Below are 23,027 nucleotides of genomic sequence, written 5' to 3' on the forward strand. Positions count from 1 at the left end.
ATTGCAGACCCGCCACCACAACTCTGATACGTCATCATCGCACCAGAAATAACTTGTGTGTCACGCGTTGTCTTGGTAACAAACTCTAAACACAACAAAAGCCAATCAGAAACCAATCAGAAATCTTCGCCAACATTTACCGAAATATAAAAAAACTCCCATTAAGAAGCGAAAAGCAACAACAGCCATGAAAAAGAAGAACAAGGGAGCACAGCATAATTTACCGCGCGATTGAGATTTTTAAGAAAATAAACCACTTTGATGTGCAACGCGTCATGTTTTTTTGTTCAGTAAGAGAGTAAGGAGTGGATTAAGTTTCAGTTTAGTTTAATCTTTGTTTATCGAGGGTAGCATATTTAACCGAATATACAGTTTTCTAACATATGGCCCTCGGTTAGTAAGCACTGTCACTGGGGGTGGTCACTGCCCGAGGGTTTATTGCGTCCCCAGTGGTTCTTTTACGTCCCTTCGGTTCAGGTTAATGTAGTGCAGCTTGAAGAGACGGGACCCCCAGTTTAGTGTCCTTATCCGAGAAGACTGGAAACACGGGAAAATAAATTCAACTCACTTGTGACAAATTCGAATCAAGGCAGGAACCCGGAAAAATCCCCAGTTTGAGCCAGGGTTCGAGCCTGGGCCACAGCGGTGAGAGGCCGACGCTCTAACACACTAGGCCACCCGTGCTTCCACAGTGGATTGTGACTGTCAACAGGGTCTTTGTTCGTTTCATTGGCCCGAAGATGTTGAATACGCGTAGTGTCGGCACGACGAGAGATGCATGAAGTTAATCGCGAGCCTCGGAGAGGCCTTGTTGAGACACAATCCACTTCATAATCCGAGCCGCGCGCCCGCGAGCGCAAGCCCTTACTAAACAATTACACATGACGCGTTGCACATCAAAGTGGTTAATTTTCGTTAAAATCTCGAACGCGGTAAAAGAAACACATTCTGCCGTGCTCCCTTGAGAATAACGAAAGGTGTGAAGATGATCGGGCGTCCGACTGGTAACTAGTATTTATAAATCTGGGACTGAGGTCATCAGCGGTGTTGCCCAAAAGGCGCGGGAAAACCAAATACAAAATGGCGGACGAAGTTGTTCTATCACGATTCGGGAAACTTCCAACGAAAGACCACGGAACAGCGTTGGTAAGGGAGAGAGTTTTCTTGTTCGTTCATAAAGTGTTGACCACCACCGGTATAAACAAATAGTTATAAAATCTCTACTTGAATACCTTAACAAAACTTGCCAGTTTTTGTTGTGTGTTTGAAGTGCTATGTCCTATTATCGTTTAGTTTGTAGGAATCAAAGGTATCGGCAAGCACCGACTAGCACAAACTATCAACGAATGCAACACAGAATTCCCTTTACAAATGTAAGCAAAATGTGGCCTAAACCCCCGTGCAATCATAACCGACAACAGCTGAAAACGAATAGAATTTAAGGAGACTTGCTTTATAGAACATGCCAACATGTGAACAAACAGCGACAACATCACCGAGCCAGCAATGCTGTCAGGTTTATCGTGCATGATGGGCTAATTGGCGTTTGAATACAAATGCTCTATTTTAGATCTTTCTGTTTACCAGACGAAGAATCAATTGCCCCCTAGCAAAAGAGCAGGAATTCTGCAATGAAAATGTGAAAAAATAGCGTTTGCATTCGGAGCAAATAAAAGAAATATCTTAGGCTCAGACTCATTGTGCTCTCCTAAAAAATCACCACATTAATGTCATTATCAATGCTGTTACAAGAAATATTTTCTTTTCTCTGGGGGGAAGGGGACAAGCCATTCATCCCCTAGCAAATACACCACCATCAAATAAATGCTACTTATGATGATGGACGATTGGGTAATGCTGTGCTGTTTAAACAACTAGAAATGGTACACAGAATCTATTTTTGTTTAAAATCCATTATTGATTATTTTTATAAGAAATTATGGCAGTATATGAAGATGTGTTTGAATTTGCAGAAGAACAGCAACAGCCCTACCTCTTCCAAATGACCACCAAAATCTTCGACCAAGAATAGATTATGTGACATTTTTTATAGACTTGGAAAACAAACTGAGGTGAATATTATTCTAAGAGGCTAAATACTCTTAAAATTGAAAACTTGGTACTTGAGACGTCTCATCCTCGCTGGCCACTAAATAGAGAGATGTTTGAGGCTCTGGAACCAGGGTAATCGATTGTGTGTTATTTTGCATTTGTTCAAAGCAAGTGTTGCTCAGAACTTTTAGACATTTATCATTAAATAATTTGATTTTTTGTCTTGTTTATTGTTCCCAGTTTTGGTTTGATTGTAATTTTTATTTTATTAAGTGACTTGTTTTCATTATTTTTTTATTCAATTCTTCAGCAGTTCCTGTGAGACCATGCCATTAATAATTTCTCATTAATTATATATTTAGAATATCATAGTATCACTTTTATGTTTACTAATATCATTTCAGCTTTGATGTCGTAAAGTTGTCAGTCAAGAGTCTTGCTGTTGATTATTTCCTGGGTCGATGTTGTTTTATCCTTACGAATGGTAAGTTTTACATCTATGCTAGCTAAATTTCTCATTTACCTCCTGCAGAATATTATGTTTTGTATACTGGTGCCCGCCACCCTCCCACAATGTGTTTTTGTGACGAAAGGCCTTATGGGGCCTCTCGTCACTATGCCATCGGTTTGAGTGAGTGAAAGAGAGAGTTGTAAACAATAGAATTTCACTTGAAGCAGGCGTTCCTAGCGGTCATTCATCGAACACGTGATCGTCGTCGTAGATGTCGCTGGCGAAGAGGGATCGGATTGATTTCGGATTACGACGTTGTTTTGAATTATAGTCCACGAGCAAAAAATGATTGGAGTCAAACATGTGCTTTCTCTTCGCACTTCTCGTTTGATTTCACGAGCTCTTGTGAAGGTGAGTTGATTTAATACTTCTTTTACAATGTATTCTATCCCTTTTGTGTTTAGTACTAGGCACAACCTTTTATGCATTTGTCATGTTGGTATTTCTAAAGAATATTTCAGATTTTGGGGTGCTTTATGTGGTTTGTTTGCCAACAAAAGCTCGATTGCATCGCTTGCCTTATTACACAAGACCAGTCCTTATGGCCGTATGGTGTCCTTCAATTCCCTTCGGGGAACCAATAAACCCAGAAATGGGGCTCAAAATCTCCTTCGGGAGAGCATAGAATTCCTTCGGGAAGCAAACAAACCCAGAAATGGGGCTCAAAATGTGCTTCGGCACACTGAATATTCCCTTCGGGGAACTAGTAATCACAGCAATGTGATCTTAACTGTGCTTCGGCACACTGAAAATTTCCTTCGGGAAACTAATAATCACAGCAATGTGACTGAAAGGCACTATAATGGCAAATATTGTGGAAACCAATTTGTGAACAAAAGTATTTTCGGGATACCTGTGTACATGTTGCTGTATTTGTCGGATAAAACAGGGCAAACAAATCACATTTTTAGCACTGTATATAATGATCGAAGTAATCTTGTTGACGAATTCACCTCAAAAACTAGTAATAACAGTATAACAAATGCATTTGAGAAAACTATGCCTAGTATTGAAAACAAACATGATAATAATAAACATGCATCTTGTCCATCTATCAAGATCTCCAAGTGTAAAGAAAATCATAGACATTCTCGAATATGTTCAAAGCAACTAAATCACAAATGTAGAGATAGAGAACCATCTAGAATATCCCTAAAAAAAGTTATGAGATTGCTCAGATATAGAAAGTTAAGAAAAAGACACAAAAAGATGATTATTAAAGGCACACCTGTTTCATCTGTTTTTTACAGAATTGCTACAAACTATAATTATTGGAAATTGAAATACATTAACAGACTTAATAGTTTCTATAGCTCCTTTTTTAGGGCAACTTGTAAAACATCAGTGAGGTATAATGGATGTAAACAAACTCTTTTATTGTCTGGGGACATTGAATTGAATCCTGGTCCTGTAACTGATAATAATAATATTGAAGATATATGTTTATATAGTAATGGTGACTTTACGTTAAGATACCTCCACGGCACCTCCACGGGTTGCCCCACGTTAGAATTTGTCTGTCTGTTTTTGTCCAACGTTCAATTTCAAGCCTATCTTGCGGCCGGCATGTGGCCTATTACATCAGCTAAATGGCAGTCCTTATTCCTGGTGTGTTGGTGGCCCTGTTTTATCATCATCTGGCCTTGTTTCAGTCAAGATCATGGGTTCCCGAATCCGAGTGCTCATGTCCGCCATCTTGGAAATCCGATACGTTCTCTGAGCTCGAGAAGGGTTTATGACAGCGCTACGCTGAAGTCAATTAGGAAAACACAACCCAAGCAACGTATTGATAAAGAACTGTGGCTTCGTTTGAAGGATCTAGGCATTAGAAAACCTTTTAGATCCTCTCGTAAGTCCCGAGTCAACCGTTCGGATGGTCTCCCTGTGCCTGAGACCACAGGTACCCCATCAGTCGATGATGTCGCTGCTGGAACTCTTAAAGCTTCAATTCCTAGTTTGGTTTACAGTAATATCAGATCAATTCAACACAAGATCGATGAGCTTCGAACTGTTGTTAATCTCAATAGACCCCAAATCGTCTGCATCACTGAGTCTTGGCTGCACTCTGACATCCCGGATGCTGCAGTTAACCTCCCCGGGTTTTCGTGCTTCAGGCGCGATAGAACACACACGTCTGGTGGTGGTGTATGCGTTTACGTCGACTCTAACATCTCGTGCACAAGACTGTCTGACTACGAATCACAGGACATCGAATCGATATGGATTGATGCTAGACCACGCAGGCTCCCTCGCAAAATCTCCAGGATATTACTTGGATCTGTATACCACTCCACTAGTTGTGGCGAGGTTGAGAACTGTAGGCTCCTAGAACATCTGCAGTCTAATACTGAGAGCTTCCTACGTAATCATCCAGAGGGACTTGTTCTTATCTGCGGTGATTTCAATCCCACAAGTACTCGGTTCAGTGTAGTCGCTACAAAGCGTGCTACGGGTCTCTCTCAGATCGTCAAAGTACTGACCCGTGATACCGGCATCCTCGACTGGTGCCTTACCAACATGCCCAACTCCTTCGCTCCTGTGTGCCAGCTGCCAAAGATTGGAAGATCCGACCACTACACGTTGCTTATAGCGCCTATTCTGAGGTCTCTCAAACCTAGGGCTAAGACAACTATTTGGAAACGTGACCTCCGGCCCAGTAAGATCCGGGACTTTGGCTGTTGGATAACGCAGCAGCGCTGGACCGAAGTATTTGACAAACAGCTGGTCTCTGAAAAATTCCAGGCATTTTCGGATGTTTTGTATATGGCTGTCGATAAGTATCTCCCTCTCAGGAAGATATCGATTTGCAGTAGTGATAAACCGTGGGTATCCAATAAGCTCAAGTACCTTGTTTCCAAACGCCAAAAGGCATTACATCAATTTGGAAATGACTCACCGCAATTCAAAATGTACAGAAACTCTGTTCAGGAAGAGTGCAAAAAAAGCAAAGCCTCTTACTATAAGACCAAAGTCGCCAAACTCAAGAATACCAATGTGAAAAGGTGGTGGAAAGAAGTCAAGGGTCTATCTGGGGACAGCGGGTCTTCACGTGACTGGTCTCAACAGATGTTGTGTGACGACATTCCAACAACCTCTGACCTAGCTACTAGATTTAACAATTTTCTCGGTAGTTTAACTGCGCACTTTGAACCACTCCCGCCTCAAGCACCTGGGTCATTCTACCAGGTCCCTGATGATCTGTTGATCGATAATAGGCGTGCGTACCAGGCCCTCCGCCAGGTGAAAACCAACAAGTCATCTGGTCCTGATCCAATTCCAGCTAGGATCTGGAACACCTTTGCAATCGAACTCGCTCCTGTGGTTTGCGATCTATACAATGCGTCGCTCATTCAAGGATACGTCCCTGCTCCACTAAAGCAGTCTGAGATCTCGCCCATCCCCAAGTGCCCCCGCCCTAAAGTAGTCGAAGATGACCTACGGCCGATCGCCTTGACATCACAACTCGCCAAGGTACTGGAAGGGTTTACGCTTCAGCCACTATTCCATCAAGTGCTACATCAACTGGACTGGTTACAGTTTGCAGTTGCTGGGAAGTCTACTACTGAAGCGCTGGTCTATGTGATGCACATAATTTTCGAGGCTCTCGACAAAGGGGACTGCTGGGTCAGACTGTTTTTTTCTGACTTCAGTAAAGGCTTTGATTTAGTGGACCATAACGTTCTAATAGCAGAAATGAGTCACCTAGGTGTCCATGAATGTATCATTCGATGGGTGTCGTCATTTGTATCCAACAGGAGTCAGTATGTTAAGATAAGGGATTCACGCTCCCATGTAATATCACCTAAGGGAGGAATCCCACAGGGCACCAGGCTAGCTCCGTTACTATTTGCAATATTGGTGAATAGGTTAGCGCGCGACTGGCAGTATCACATCAAGTATGTAGATGACGCTACAGTTTTTGAAATTGTTCCAAGAAATTCTCCTAGCTACCTTCCGTTTGTTGCGAATGACATAAATAGCTATGCCCTTGCACGCAATATGCGCCTTAATGCCAAGAAATGCAAAGAAATGGCCATGTGCTTCCTTACTTATAATTCTACTGAGCTTGCTCCTATGCTCATAAATGGTTGTGTTATTGAGCGCGTGGATTGCTATAAGTTGCTTGGTGTCCACATCACAAGTGACTTCTCGTGGAATACTCACTGTGATGCTATCGTGAAGAAGGCCACCAAGCGTTTGTATGCAATCCGTGCGCTCAAGAAAAGCGGTCTATCATCAAACGACCTTATTCAAGTATACTGTAGCACAATGAGACCTGTGCTTGAATATGCCTCGCCTGTCTGGTCGGCATTGCCAGAGTACTTGGTAGAGTTAGTGGAATCGGTCCAAAAAAAAGTGCTGCGCATAGTGTTTCCAAACCTCTCTTACCATGAGGCTTTATCACACGCTAAATTGAAAACACTATGCCAGCGTAGAGAAATGGCATGCATCGCTCTCGTGGCAAAGGCCAAACGCGGAGGCCCCCTTAAACGCTAAATTCCTATTCCTGTAGCAACGCACCATGGGTATGGTTTACGGTCCGGTACGGCGTCTGTTGTCCCCATCTGCGGCCGTACGAATAGGCTCAACAATTTCTGTACTTATCGTTATCAACAAGTTATGTAAATGTAAGGATGTATTATATATATACTGGCTGCCCTGTAATTCAGCTTTCGCTGCAATAGGGTTAATAAACACATTATTATTATTATTATTATTATTACCGAATGCTTGACATGGTTTAACACCACTAGATGTTGGTGGAGGAGGTGATTGCTTTTTCAAATCAGTATCACATCAGCTATATGGTAATTCAAATAAACATGCAGAAATTAGAGCTTTAGGGGTGAGATATTTAAAGGACAATCCTGAACGATTTATTGAAAGTATCATAGATTCATCTTGGTCACAGTATTTAACTAATATGTCTCTAGAAGGAACATGGGCCAATCATATTATAATACAGGCTGTTGCTGATGCAATGAGTTTAAAGATTCATATTATAGAATCAGATTCAAATATTAGGGAAGTCACATTAGTTGAGCCAGCAAATACAATAATAAATAATATTAGAACAATATACATAGGACATATTGGTCAAGTGCACTACGTATCAACATGTTCTGTTTCACATCAACAAAGTTCGAACAATATTGACAGGGAAAATACAATTTCGAGTCGTCCAGAAAAAAGAAAGCAAGCAAGTACAAGCAAAAGTTCTAATTCAAATGAAACAAAAAAGCAAGACAGGGCTACCTACATTAGGCAATACATGAAGGAATACAGGCAATCCAAACAAAATAATACTTCACCAGAAAAAAAATCAAAGAGAAATGAATACCAAAGAAATTATAGAGAAATGAATGCATCACCAGAAAAGAAATTAAAGTGTAATGAATACCTAAGAAAATATAGAGTGTAATGTTTGGGATTCCTGTTTGTATGACCGCAAGGTTTTCTGGGTAGCAGCAATAAACAACGAGAGTCCGCCATTACTGTTTATTCGTTTTGACCCTAAGGTTTTTCTCAAATACATTACATTTTTTGGCGACGAGGATTTCGGAAATGGCAACCTACGGCAAAATAGATGAATTCGACAGAGATTCTGATTCATGGGAACAGTATATCGAGCGTCTAAACTTCTATTTTGAAGCAAATGGAGTAACTACGTCTGACGATGACTTGAAAATACGCCGTGCAATCCTCCTCAGTTCGGTAGGGAAAAAAACCTACAAATTAATGTCTGATCTGCTGGCCCCAGCGAAACCTGGAGAGAAATCTTATGCTGACTTGTGCACCTTGGTAAAGAGCCATTTCAACCCAAAACCGAGTGAAAGCGTGCAACGGCACAAGTTCAATAACCGTTTCAGATTGAGCGGGGAGAACGTGTCTGACTTTGTAGCGGCTCTACGAAACATGGCAGAATACTGCAATTTTGGTGGCAGTCTGGAAAATATGCTGCGTGATCGTCTGGTGTCTGGAATTAACAATGAAAGAATCCAAAGGCGTTTGCTATCAGAAGAGAACTTAACTTTCAAAAAAGCTTACGACATTGCTTCGTCTATGGAAACGACCGCACAGCACATGGCCGAACTTCAATCTGCTCCTTCTACGTTAAGTTCAACGTCTGCATCTGTAAAAAAGGTCAGTTCTTCGCCCTTACCGCGTTCTAAAAGCGAAAATAAAGAGTGTTATCGTTGTGGAAAAAATCACCACCCGTCAAAATGTCGTTTCAAGGAGGCCACGTGCCATTATTGTAAAAAGAAAGGACATATTGTTGCCAAATGTCTCAAAAAAGCAAAAAAGTCGTCCGAGACAACCAAGCCAAATTCAAACCACCATCCAAAACAAGGGAAACCAGCAATTCATGTCCTGGATACTGATAAAGAAATAGAAGATGAAGATATATATCCATTGTTTGCTGTCAGTCAAGGCAACCGCCAAAATCCGTATTTAGTAGATGTAGAATTAAATGGTCTTAAAGTTCAAATGGAACTGGACACTGGTGCATCACTTTCAGTAATCGGAGAGGACATTTTTGATCAATTGAAGAACATTGAGGGTTCATCTCTCAATCTGCAAGATACCAAGCTAACCTTGAAAACATACACCGGGAGACAATTCCAGTTTTAGGAAAGCTTGTAGTGGAAGTCAAGTACAAGGACTTCTTTGAACACTTGCCAGTTATAGTTGTACAAGGCAAGGTGCCCAGTCTCTTTGGACGAGATTGGTTACAACATGTTAAGTTGTCATGGCCAGAGATTTTCCTAGTTCAAGTTGTATCCCCTGATGTGTCTGACCTGCTAAAGAAACATGAAAATTTATTCAAGGAAGGACTAGGGACAATTCAAGGAGTGAAAGCAAAGATATACATTGATCCTCAAGCCAAACCCAAGTACTTCAAACCTCGCACGTTAGAATATGCACGACGTCAGAAGGTAGAGAGAGAATTGGACCGTTTGTTAGAAGAAGGAACAATTCGTCCAGTTCAATTTTCGGAATGGGCAACACCCATTGTGCCCATTGTCAAATCTGATGAGTCTATACGCATTTGTGGAGACTTCAAAGTTACTTTGAACCAAGTTAGCAAACTTGACAATTACCCAATTCCTAAAACAGAGGATCTGCTAGCTCAACTTGGAGGTGGAGTGCAGTTTACAAAACTAGATCTGAGTCAAGCTTATCAACAACTTGAGTTAGATGAAGAATCAAAGAAGTACACCACTATCACCACTCATAAAGGCCTATTTGAGTACAATAGACTGTGCTACGGCATTGCCTCAGCCCCTGGGATTTTCCAACGCACAATGGAAAATTTACTGCAGGGTATTCCGAATGTTGTAGTACGAATAGATGATATTCTCATTGCCGGGAAGACATCAGCAGATCATCTCAAAAGTCTAACAGAAGTCCTGTCACGTCTGGACAAAGCTGGCGTCCGTCTTAAACGTTCGAAGTGCATTTTTCAAGCACCTGAAGTCACTTACCTGGGACACCGCATAGACAAAGATGGTATCCACCCCCTTGACGAGAAAATCAAAGCAATTCAAGAGTCACCGAGACCTTCTAATCTGAAAGAACTGCAAGCCTTTTTAGGTATGCTTAACTATTACGCTTGTTACATTCTTAACATCACTACAATACTATCTCCTTTACATCAGCTGTTAGTCAAAGACACACCTTGGAACTGGAGTGAAGCACATGAAAAATCTTGGAACCAAGCCAAGTCCACACTTCACTCTTCACAACTTCTAGTGCATTACAGCTTGGAAAGAGAGTTAACCCTTGCTTGTGACGCATCACCATATGGTCTTGGTTGTGTTATTTCACATGTGATGGATGATGGGACTGAACGTCCTATTTCATATGCCTCACGTACTCTGTCCCCAGCCGAAAAGAACTATTCACAGCTCGACAAAGAGGCAGCAGCCATCATGTTCGGGGTGAGGAAGTTCCACTCATACTTATATGGACGGAGTTTTACCATCTACACTGATCACAAACCCCTGCTGGGTCTGCTACAGTCAACTAAACAAATACCGACCTCAGCCTCACCACGCATATTGAGGTGGGCGGTATTCCTGTCAGGCTACTCATACACATTAGTATATCGAGAAGGCCAGAAAAATGGTAATGCCGATGGCCTGAGCCGGCTGCCATTGCCAAATGAAACCAGAAATGTTCCAGTGCCTGGCGACATTATGTTTGTAATGAATCATCTTGAAGTCAACACACCCGTTAAAGTCAAGGACATTGAGCGTTGGACCTCAAAAGATCCTATTCTTAGTGCAGTACGACACCAAGTAATGTCCGGTTGGCCCAATTCAAATGATCGCATTGAGTTCAAGCCCTACTCTGATAGAAAGCACCAACTTAGCTGTCAGGATGGCTGTCTACTCTGGGGCTCTCGCGTAGTCATTCCTCCTCAAGGAAGAGTCAAGCTTCTCCAGGAACTACATGATGGACATCCTGGAATGGTTCGCATGAAAATGTTAGCCCGAAGCTATTTCTGGTGGCCTGGCCTGGACGCGGATATTGAGCAAAAGGTGAAAGATTGCACAAGCTGCCAAAGTAATGCTAAGGCACCTTCTACTGCACCCCTACATCCGTGGGAGTGGCCGTCTAGACCTTGGTCTCGCATACATATTGACTATGCAGGACCTTTCGAAGGACACATGTTCCTGGTGATCGGTGATGCCTATAGTAAGTGGATCGAGGTATTCAAGACAAACTCCAGTACTGCTGCAGTAACCATCCAGAAGTTAAGAGAATGCTTCTCAGTACATGGACTGCCTGATATCATTGTATCTGATAATGCAACTGCCTTCATAGGTGAAGAATTTGCCCTTTTTATGTCTGAGAATGGCATAAAACACATCACTTCAGCACCTAAACACCCAGCATCCAATGGATTTGCTGAAAGATATGTTCGCACTTTCAAGGAAACAATGAAGAAGATGGGAGGGGAAAAGGAAAACTTAGACACGAAGTTAAGCAGATTTCTACTAAGCTATCGTACCACACCTCATGCAACCACTGGTAAAACACCTGGTGAGCTATTAATGAACCGGAAGCTGAAGACGCGCTTGGACCTGGTAAACCCCCTTAGTCAGGACACAATTCGCACTCGTGTAGAAGATAAACAGCTCGCACAGAAGAAACAACACGACAATCTAGTGCCACTCAGAGAATTTCAAGTGAATGACCCAGTATTTGTCAAGAATTTTTCATATGGTCCAAAGTGGTTATGTGGAACAATTATTCAACAGTCAGGACCGGTTTCGTATGTCGTTCAACTCAGTTCAGGTGGAGTGTTTCGACGACATGTTGACCATCTTCGCCTGAGGACAAGCACACCCACAGTCGCCAATGATCTTCAGAGTTCAACAGAATTGGCCCAAGTTCCAATGCAAACAACTGTACCCAAGCAGATTCCAGAGGAATTTAAGGAACCTGAGATCACAGTTCCAGAACCTTCATTGGAACCGAAGAAGACAGAGCTTCCAGCTTCTGAACCTGCAAGTACTCTGCGAAGAAGTACTCGACTCAAAACCACACCTACTCACCTCAAAGACTATGTATGTTAATTTTAAGCAGCATATCACACTGTGTACATTTTTCCGGATCTGATGGATTGACAACTTGTCAAGAACTTGTCATGGACATTGTTGTTGTTTTTTACTTATTGACATGTTGTGTGTATAAATTTGATAGTTTTACTGGCCTCAGCAAGCAAGTATCTTTTAGTTGTAAACTTGGGTGGGGCAGTATGTAATGTTTGGGATTCCTGTTTGTATGACCGCAAGGTTTTCTGGGTAGCAGCAATAAACAACGAGAGTCCGCCATTACTGTTTATTCGTTTTGACCCTAAGGTTTTTCTCAAATACATTACATAGAGAAATTAATTCATCACCAGAAAAGAAATTAAAGTGTAATGAATACCTAAGAAAATATAGAGAAATGAATGCATCACCAGAAAAAAAATCAAAGAGAAATGAATACCAAAGAAAAAATAGAGAAATGAATGCATCACCGGAAAAGAAATCAAAGCGTAATGAATACCAAAGAAAATATAGAGCTAACTCATCCATTGAATTTGCAATAAAGCAGTTCCATGAAATAGTAAACCAAGGCCCTCTGTATATATTACATAACATCTCCTTTTAATTGCAGACAACAACAACTCAACAAAGCTGACGACTCACCAGGTAAGATATATATTTCTTTGTTGTGTAAAGCATAATAAACAATGTGTTTGCAATGACTAAAATAAGTTCTATTCTTTCAGATGTTCAACTAGAGGGTTTTGTTCATAGCCTAAGTCCTGTTAAGCATGCGAAAAAAAAACAGAAAACCATACTTTGACTGTCTTGTCCAAACTGGAGAAGCTGAAAAGGTCCGTGCCGTGTGCTATGACCCACAGCTAAGAAAAAATCTCCTTGAACCATACCAAAATAAATCACCAATAAAAATCACAGCCACCAAAAGAATGGCTAGCACCAGTACCTCTGAAGAGTTCAGAATGACGAAAAAATCAAAGATAACATCAGCAGCGCCAGAATTCTCATATAACTCTCAAGTTGTCTTATCTATTGTGATGGTGCAAGAAGCGTTATCAGCGCCAGAATACAAGGCAGTTGACATTGTTGCTAAGGTGGTAACAAAGAATCACGAAAATCAATTGATCATTAAACAAGGTCAACAGCTAAAGAAATCAGACTGTATCATTGGTGATGAGCATAGCACAATAAAACTCACTCTCTGGGAAGACCTCATTGACAGAGTAGAATGTGGAAAAACGTACACATTTAAGAATGTTAGAATCAGAGTATTTGATGACGTTAAATATCTATCTACAAATACTTCAACATCAATTGAACCAGCTGATCGACAAATCCATGACATAAACTTAACATCTGAGCAATTTGCTGAAAATATTATCGAGGGACGGTTTATCGGTGCCAATGTGAAAGCAGCAAACTCTTGTGTTGTATGCAACACCACGCTAAATCAAGATGATAGTGAAGATGACATGATAACATGTCCCCTGCCAACTTGCCAAACAACTATGCTCTTTTCAGAATGCCAAACAAAACTGGTTTGCAACTTAACTGTCAAGAAAACTGATGGCAAAATGCAGATGTACACATGCTTTAATGATGGCCTGCAAAGTTTTCTCATCTCCATCAACAAAGGCGACACTAGAATAGATGACTTATCACCTAAAGAACTGAACAAGCTTTTCTTAACTGCTGGAACTAAGCAACTTATTGTGGATAATTCAACCTCTGTCATTCATCAGGTTCTCTTTTAGACCTCAAAACACATCGAAGGTATAAACACTACAGAAAAACATTTATTTGCATATTTTGAGTTTTTGTTGAACTACAGGCATAATGTCTGATATTCTCTGCTTTTCTTGTATAATACAGAGAAATTCATTCAAAAAAGTTAAATTTAGAGTTCGTTTAGTTGTAAAACTGGAACCAGCATTATTGTTCTTGTTCATATTGTATCTAGATGACTGTGTACAATGGTCTTGCTGATATTCAACTCATATTGATCATATTGTATAAGCCAAAATCTAGTTATTGGTCAACCAAGACCATCCATGATATATTGTTTCTAATCAACAAACATTTCACAATTATATTACAAAATAGAGTGAAAATACAGACAAATATTATTTTAAAGGGATTTTATTGAATATATTTTTATATAAGATGTTACTGTTCATATTATAACTATATCAATATTTTTGAAAAGCCACAAAAATTGTATTCACGTTATATATTTATATTGAAGTGGAAATAAAATGTTTATATTTTGCAAAATTGAACATTTTTATGGTGTTTAGCCACACAACCTAATTTTTCACATCTTTCTGTTTCTTATGCTTACACTGTAAATTCTAACTTCTTCAAAAACAATTCACTATGCTAAGACCTACACTAAAGTCTCTACTCTTTACGTTTCTTATGCATTATACCTTGAGTCACATGCAGTCTTTGACTGCCTATTTTTTATATTGGTGTACCTCTCACTATTCTCCTTCGCAGCCCCCTGCGAAGGAGACTAACCTCTCACACAATGTGTTTTATATACTGTTGCCCCCCCCCATTCCACAATATATTTAATATATTGGTGTCACCCCCCATATTGCAATATGCTATGTACTATTTAAAACATGAGAAGTAGTGTATTTGAAGATATAAGATCAATCGAGATTGGAAAAAAAATTGCTTTTGGATTATCAGAAAAACACCATGGACCATTTGAATTTTGGACAACAAATGAAAGCTTCATGCTTCATGTTTGTTTGTCTGCTATTGTTCTTCTGTTCTACCCCAATATTTCCCTGGAGAGGATTTCAATTCCCTCCCCACGCTTTAGATGTGTTTGGTGTATTGCTAGGCATAAAGCCATTATCCTGTGTCTAAAGAAGGACATCTGATTGACGAACATGCCAATATTGATGAGTGTTTCAAATACAGGGGCGCCCCACTGTTTTATATATTGTTGTTCCCTATTGCAATATGTTTTATATATATTGGTGCCCCCCTTTGGCAATTTTATTTATATCTTAACACATTGACCCCTAAACCGTCCTGTACCGGCTTTGGGAAGTACCCACAACCCAAAAAATTCATAAATGCAAACTAAACACAACAAGATGAAGATACTTAGGCATCAGTCTAAGGGATAAATGGTCTTGAAGATATGCATCCAACCAAGGTGTTGGCAACTACTCTTAAGCCAAATGATAGCACAGGTTCTTTGACAAATTTAAAATCAAACAAGGAAAGAAAAGCAGAATCACCCCTCTCAATAAAACGCTCAAAATACAACACAAGGGAAAGAGATCAGAAAACACAGCTCAAGACACAAATAGATACCTTTATTCTGATCTTCCAGGTTCATTACCATGGCCTCAAAACACAATGTCCACTCCTTGAAGGCTTGTAAAACCACGAAGATGCCCTTACGGATTGAAAAGCATTCTGGGAGATCCAGGGAAAAATTCACGAGGGGAGGGCCAGTCAACACTCCTCTCCCCAAAGTCAGATGGTTTTTTATAAGTCTTTTCACCCCGAAGCCAAACAAATCAATTCCAGGTCATACAGACCCAGAATAGCAGTGTAAACAATTTTGGAATCAATTTGGTTTCAGACAGCATTTAGAAGAGCTGTGCCGATTCATTAGAAAATTATTTTCTCATCCAGGCAAAGCCAAACAAGAAAAAATCATCATAAATCCACTGTTGCTTGCAAATATCCATAAGCAAAGCACTCAATTATGCCCCAAAAGACTTCATGATGTCCTGAGACTCTCCTTATATGCTCATAGCTGTATTTTTGATGAAAAATACAAGCAACCATCAACTTGTGCTGGCTTCAGCACAACGACGAGGGATTAAAAATGGGGACCGCAAAGCACTGTTGGAAAGCTTGGATACCGCTGACTAGGTGCAGCTGTGTTTGACTTTGACGGGCTTTATAAAACTCAGAATAGGGGGGGAGGTATCTGTTTTCAGTCTGTTTTTTGTAAATTCAGCTCAAAAATAGCCAGGAGTCAATGGGTTAATATTATCTTTTGTTTTCTTATGGTTTATTTACAATTTTGTTTCTTTTTTATTTCAGCTAAAAAAGAGGAATGCAACAATGTTGACATACAGGATGTCATAGAATTTGCCAATGTGTATGATTCTCCTATCATATGTGCAGATCTTAAGGTGAATAAAAATTGGTTGGAAGGGGGCAATTGCTACTCATTAAATCTAACAATATGAAAATATATTGAAGCTTCGAGGCTTTCCTCTGGATGTTTTGGAATCTCATTTTCTCTGAAATCTTTACCATTGATGCCTTCCCTTAAAACAGAGTGGATCTTGCTATTGCTACAACTCAGTGGTTGAACCAGGGATGGGCTGGGAGGAGGGTGGGGGAGGGGGTGGGGGAGGGGGTGGGGGAGGGGGATGGGCTGGGAGGAGGTTGGGGGAGGGTGTGGGGGATGGGCTGGGAGGAGGGTGGGGGAGGGGGCGGGGGATGGGCTGGGAGGAGGGTGGGGGAGGGGGCGGGGGATAGGCTGGGAGGAGGGTGGGGGAGGGTCCCCTTCCTTCAAACGGGAACTATTTTATGGCCCTTGCTTCCCTGGAAAAACTCTGAACTACTGTAACCATTCAGTCTATAGACTGTATCAATTCATCATCTTTTCTATTTGTTTCAGAGCAAAGATGGCCAGAGATGTCTAGCACAGAAACTCCTTCAGCGCATCAAGCCAGCCTGTGGTTACCATGGCGATGTCACACCTCTGCTCTTGGATACAACAAGGCAAATTTTTGGTGTTGATGATAGTATGTAAATTGGACTATTAAACTCATAAAGTGACACTTTGTATCTCAACATGATAAACATTTTTTAGCTTTGATTTGGTATGTGCCAATAGTAAGTACAAGGTAACTAAAAAAAAGATACTTTACTGTTCAACATGGCAACTGCCAACCCAGGGGAGGGACTCCCTATAATGAGATGACAGGGATGCTCGTAGTACCTTTTAGGGGTAAAAATCACGGGTTTGGTACCTTTAAGGGGGTTCAAGTTCAAGCGCTAGCATTTTTTTGTGGCACGGTACCTTTAAGGGGTCCGAACAAGCTGCTACTTCAATATTTAAAAAAAAGTTTTAAAAAATGGATTTAAATGCTTTTCAATAACAAATGTACGTAGGTACGTTGTTCAATGGAACCTTTTAGGGGTAAAAATTGGCTCGAGCCACTCCCTTTTTGGTACCTTTTATATATTTAGGGGTAAAAATGAAATTCCCTACGAGCATCCCCGTGTTTATAATATGGGAGTCCCCCCCCTGGCTGCCAACGCTATTGCTTCGTACAATCACGCTTTCGCTCTCTGGTGAGCCCGCAATCTCAGCGGTACAAAGTATCATGTAAACCATGACTAAAGCGTGACCTTGCCTAACAATTAAATTGCATATATTTAGCATTTGTCGTAGCATTTGTATTTGACTGGGATGAAGAGTGTTGCTAGGTTTGACTATTGACTTATACGCATGACAAACCAGCTTTTTTACATATCTCGCGAAATAAGCAACTTACCTGACATCCTGGTATACCCTGGTCACTCAGGGCTGTAGCAGGAGTGCACCCCCCAGTAGGGGCGTGGCTGTGGCCCCCCTAACATTTTAAAAAATTCTAAGGAAAATAACCAGTAGGGGCGTAGCTGTGCCTCCCCCCCTAATATTTTAAAAAATTCTAAGGAAAATGACCAGTAGGGGCGTGGCTGTGCCCCCCTAATATTTTAAAAAATTCTAAGGAAAATGATCAGTAGGAGCGTGGCTGTGCCCCCCCTAATATTTTAAAAAATTCTAAAGAAAATAACCAGTAGGGGCGTGGCTGTGCCCCCCCTAATTAATATTTTAAAACATTCTAAGGAAAATGACCAGTAGGGGCGTGGCTGTGCCCCCCTAATATTTTAAAAACTTCTAAGGAAAATGACCAGAAGGGGCGTGGCTGTGCCCCCCTAATATTTTCAAAACTTCTAAGGAAAATGACCAGTAGGGGCGTGGCTGTGCCCCCCCCCCCAATATTTTCTTGATGTTATTGTATTGTGCCCACCCCCAACCCCCATATTTCGAGGCCTGCTACGGCCCTGTCACTAAAAGCAGTAAAATTTTTGTAGAGCTATTTGTCGTTTTCGTATCGTTTCAGCGTTTTCAGCGGGAAGGTCATCTCAAAATGAAAACGCTTCGTTTGAACGCAGATCTTTTAGAAATGGAACAAATAGAGCACGTCTTGCATTCAGGGCGCAGACAGGGAAAGGTACCGGGGTTGTTGTTGGTACAACTTTTGTGGCAGCATTGCTGCAAAAAAAAGGTAGAAAACGATGTTGGGCTTTCCAACTTGCAACAAAAAAAATGCTGCGACAAAAGTTTGTTCGCCGGTAGATAAGACGCGCAACATCGATTTTAAACCTTTTTTGCAGCAATGTTGCGTATTACCGTACCTTAAGATACGCACTAGATTACCATTTATGCTGGTGTCACGGCGGTAGCCGATAAACGACTTAGAACGAGGCCATGAGGGCCATATGTTAGAAAACTGTAAATTCAGTTAATATGCTACCCTCGATAAATAAAGATTATTGTATTTTATTATATGGCTACGATAGAACGCGCGCTGTGATTGGCTTATTGGTAGTCGTGACATTCCCGTATTGCCCGTCTCTGAGGGCATAACGGAATTTCGTATTGCCCCACGAAAATAATTTCACAATCTCCTGTTTGTTGAATTTTTCCCACCTTCAAACTGCAAAATGAGCAAAATAAGTATTGAACGGCCGGCTACCACCTCCCATTTCAAATACCTGGTATTTACGGGAATTTTATCATGAAATTGACGCACTTTATAATACCATGTTTTATATTGTGATAAAAAACGCAATTTTATGATAACATTTATGCAATCATTCCTATAAGTCCCCTAGACGCCCGTAAAATATAGGCCTACTCCAAAACGCAAACCAAAAATCGCATCCAAGCCACGTTAAAGAAATGACTTCGTTGTCAAAATATCAATTTGACTGGGTAGTGTGGAACTTGAAACGGGCGGCCCGTTCTGTTTTCTGTCTGTTTTTCGTACAATTTGCCCTAAGTACTGAGAGGATTGTCTAGATATCGTACCAAGGTATGGTGTCCTGTTATTTAGATTATAACAAGAGGGTCTCTAGATTGTACTTTTCAGACGCTTGTCAGGGGCGGATGTAGCTTCGGGGGGTGGCCCAGGGACAAAGGGGGGGGGGGTAATTATTTTTTGTGACATTTTGCTTTCAGACTCCAACAGAGATACATACCTAAGAAGGAAATTTTATCGATAAAATAAACACCAATCAGGGTGTTTCTGGGCACAGAAGAGATAGGTAGGTATTTGCCTCTTTGTGCGGTATCTTTTTCACCAGTTCGCATCAATTTGAAACGTTATGCTGCTTGAGATTTTTGGGCGGGATATTTTACTGCCTTGCCTAATTTTATTGAATATATCATTCTGTGTGTGTTTTTTATTTCAGCTCGCTCGGCAAATTTCTTATTAGGACATTTCTCATACGCCATCTTGAAAAAGAGCCCTAGACAAAGTTTTTATTTGACGCCATTGTGAAAAAAAATCTGGACACCAACGTTTTAGATCATGCCTATTGTACCACTCACCCATCCGATTCAGTTTGTATTGCTCCGTTGCTCCGACGAAGTGCTAACTTTGTATCACAGAGGCGTTTAACATACCTTTTTAAACTTGTGTTGATTTATACCGTAACTTGACCGGGTTTTCTAATTAAACAAGGAAGGGGCGCGTCGCAAACAAGATACATTGAAGCAAAATTATAGGGAAAATCGTACGTGGTCTTTTATCAGAATTTAAACACGAAGGCGCGGTATAAAAGTGTGCTTCCATTGGAAGCATCGGCTCATTTGTCAATCAATCGCCGTGGAGTGAGGATCAAATTCAAGATGGCGGCCCGAGTCAAATACAAAACACAGAGGGGAGAGGTTTCAAAGCACGTCCTGATGTATAAAAATGCCAACTCTACCTTCTAGCCCGATAGAATGTGTAAAAAAGGAAACTCAGTAGAAGTAAAGCTACGAAACCAACGTGATTTATGCAAAAAAGGAGCAAACGCATGATCGGAAAACAACGATTTCAAACCTCGAAGATTAGATGAGCTTTTTATGCCTAAAATTTACTTTTCATAGCTTTAAAACTCAGAAAACAGGATTTAAATTAGTCATCATAAGCTTATAGGTACTTAAAGTGGCGGGGAAACTCTGTTTTGCTAGAAAATGCATCTTGACTTTCTCGAGCTAGGACAAGATTGTTTTGTGGTGTGTGAAGTTTTAATTCTATTTACCAGTTTACAAGCTATTATAAGTTGGAATTCAAGTATAAATATGTAATAAATGGTAGTGTTTTTTTTTTATCGTTGGGATCAGTCCATTATTTGTATTCTAGTAATGTTAACTAAACAGTTTGTCTGAATGAATTGGGGGCCAAACTTGCATGTTGAATCTATTATATAATTTCTAATCAATTATATGATTCTATCCTAGCTATACCCAAGAAGCAAGTCATGGTGACATCTGAATAATCAACAAGATATATTCCTCAAGAAAAAGCAGATACATAGACATGTATTACATTTTCCATGTGATTTTAAATCATAAACATTCCTTTGTAAAGGAAACATGTTTTGTTGCTATAAGATTGATTGATGTGTTAGTGAAGTGTGTAAAGCAACCAGTCATATTTTATAAACTGCATTATAGATTATACTTTTGAATAAACCAAAAAGCTTTCTTTTTTATCCATTCAGTTCAAGACTTCTCATTCTTACAGTAAAAGCAAGTGTAAATACAGGGAGGATATCCATTGAATGAAAACAGTAAAAGTCATGTCTCTATTTTGTATAATCAACTTATAATTAACTTAAAGTATAAAACATATGTTTGGGTAAACCCTTTATAAAACTAAGGATCCAGACCGGTTTTGGGCAAATAGAAACAAAAGCTAATTCAATTGTTATTATTTCTACATTATTTGAAGTCATCATAGATTGCAAGATAAAAACAAAATACTATACAGGTGCATTCTGATCCAAAAAGTAGAAAGATATCAATCTCACTTAGATGGATATCAGGCATTTCTTTAGTAGCCCTTCAGTTGTTTGGTGTATGTATATGTGTAAGTATACAAGCTGAGACATTGTACAAAGGGTTTTTTGCTGTTTCTGTGAGCCAGTTATGCACTATATAAACAAATGAAACAAATGTTTTTTTTATTGTATACCAATCCCCTGTTTTGTACAGACAAATAGTAAGTTTTGCATTTTATTGGGATGGTACTTAGCCCTATTTTTAACCCTACATCTGATAAATTTGCAAGAGGGCACAATGGTCTAATGACCAAGTGCTCTACAAGAAATCAAATTGACTGCACTATACTCCCTATTCAAACAGGTGTACGAAATGATCCCAGGACCCGAAGCGATTCCAGGACCCGAAATGATCCCCAAAAGTACCCCAACTGATCCTCGGACCCGAACCGATACCGAGGAGTCCCCGAAATCAACGCCAAGGAATTGCGGTAATGGAAAAAGGGAAAGCAGAAGAAATACTTGCAATTTTGAAGCATAATAAAGGGTTAACAGCGACTCGATTTCTAAACAACGTGACTTAAAAATATTAAATTCCAACACAATACTTCTATTTATTACATTGCCCGGCGTTAAACCCATAAACAGAGTCCAAAACAAATACACAACTTTAAATTGCTACTGAAAGGAATACAGCATAAACATAGCACAGCTTTGCTCAGATCAACCAAAATTTTGACCTTCCATCATTTGACAACCAAACATGTATTTCACCACGAAATCCTTGTCCACACGAGCGAATATTTACCGACACATTTTAGGCAGCCGGTTTGGCCGAGAAGATGGAATGACAAAAGCACACTGAGTAATACACTCGAACAACCCTTCTACTAACGATGCAAAATATTAAGAGGATGTGGCTTTTGTTGAAAGCAATACTATGTGAGTTTTGAATTCCCTCATGTAGTCGTGCGTACACCCCGGCATGATATCATGATATGATAGGTCTTTCATTCACCGAAAACAAACATGCCAAAAAATAACTTTAAAACATTTTACTTCCTATGATAAGCGGGATGTCCTATCTGTAAAGACTTTCTTTTATGGCTTGTTATGTAAAAATGATTTATCCACGCCGGGTTCTTCAAATTACTATCACAGGAATTGTTAATTTCTGACTCAACCACTGTATTTCCCCCGCAGTCGTATATTAAAATCTTAATACTATAGTTTTAGTTAATGTAAATTTCCTTTTAATAACACAAACAAAGCTAAATGTTTCATATGTTTTTAAAACTGAAAGCCAATCCTTACACATTCCTTTAGTTGTCCATTACTGTAATTCCTTGGGGTTCATTTCATCATTTCGGGGAATCTTGGGGATCGTTTCGGGTCCCGGGATCAGTTGGGGAACTTTGGGGATCGTTTCGGGTCCTGGGATCATTTCGGGTCCTGTACAGTACCCAGTACTCTGTTTAGTATACTTATAAATGACAGACAGGGTGAGGGTAAGTTGACAAATTTCCTTAGCCTTTCTTTATGTTCTGGATCAAGAAGTCTGGTACTAACAGCAGGATGGCACCAGAGAAAGGACCCAAGGTAATGACCACCCTAGATAATGTAATATCAGAGTTTCACTTGCACACTCCCTGGATACCGCTGAAATATCTTATGAAACTGGAGTCATTTGCCGAAGCCTGATCATGGTAACATGTATTGATCAACTATTAAATTTGGTAAAAAGATAATAAAGACAAATTGACTTTCTGTCAAAGTAGAAATATACATTTCTCACTGCTAAGAAAGGCTTG

At 40.2% G+C, this 23,027-nt stretch overlaps 2 protein-coding genes, 2 long non-coding RNA genes and 1 pseudogene across 5 annotated transcripts; all 5 read left to right on the forward strand.

Annotated features, from left to right (window-relative positions):
* Positions 1–944: 944 nt before the first annotated feature.
* On the forward strand, positions 945–17,559 carry LOC5520525 (centromere protein M). Its single transcript, XM_048719986.1, has 6 exons — positions 945–1,146; positions 1,294–1,373; positions 1,974–2,072; positions 2,457–2,536; positions 16,204–16,295; positions 16,790–17,559. The coding sequence occupies exons 1-6, from the start codon at positions 1,081–1,083 to the stop codon at positions 16,922–16,924; spliced, it is 552 nt and encodes a 183-aa protein (XP_048575943.1). The 5' UTR covers positions 945–1,080; the 3' UTR covers positions 16,925–17,559.
* On the forward strand, positions 2,688–14,397 carry LOC125557406. 2 transcript variants are annotated; one of them, XM_048719983.1, is made up of 3 exons: positions 2,688–2,914; positions 12,737–12,771; positions 12,852–14,397. In XM_048719983.1, exon 3 carries the CDS (start codon positions 12,897–12,899, stop codon positions 13,875–13,877), a length of 981 nt encoding a protein of 326 aa, XP_048575940.1. In that variant the 5' UTR covers positions 2,688–2,914; positions 12,737–12,771; positions 12,852–12,896; the 3' UTR covers positions 13,878–14,397. The 2 variants fall into 2 exon arrangements, with proteins under 2 accessions (XP_048575940.1, XP_048575941.1); XM_048719984.1 differs by lacking the exon at positions 2,688–2,914 and having other exon boundaries at positions 12,641–12,771.
* On the forward strand, positions 8,053–12,538 carry LOC125557404 (annotated as a pseudogene).
* Positions 17,560–18,068: 509 nt separating the features above from the next.
* On the forward strand, positions 18,069–21,024 carry LOC125557410. Its single transcript, XR_007305264.1, has 3 exons — positions 18,069–18,395; positions 19,406–19,491; positions 20,675–21,024. It is a non-coding gene; the product is annotated as an uncharacterized LOC125557410 (long non-coding RNA).
* A 1,650-nt stretch (positions 21,025–22,674) lies between these two features.
* LOC125557411 lies at positions 22,675–22,990 on the forward strand. The gene is made up of 2 exons (XR_007305265.1): positions 22,675–22,777; positions 22,816–22,990. It is a non-coding gene; the product is annotated as an uncharacterized LOC125557411 (long non-coding RNA).
* Positions 22,991–23,027: the final 37 nt, after the last annotated feature.

Source organism: Nematostella vectensis, chromosome 12 (assembly GCF_932526225.1).
Source record: "Nematostella vectensis chromosome 12, jaNemVect1.1, whole genome shotgun sequence".
Taxonomy (NCBI): domain Eukaryota; kingdom Metazoa; phylum Cnidaria; class Anthozoa; order Actiniaria; family Edwardsiidae; genus Nematostella; species Nematostella vectensis.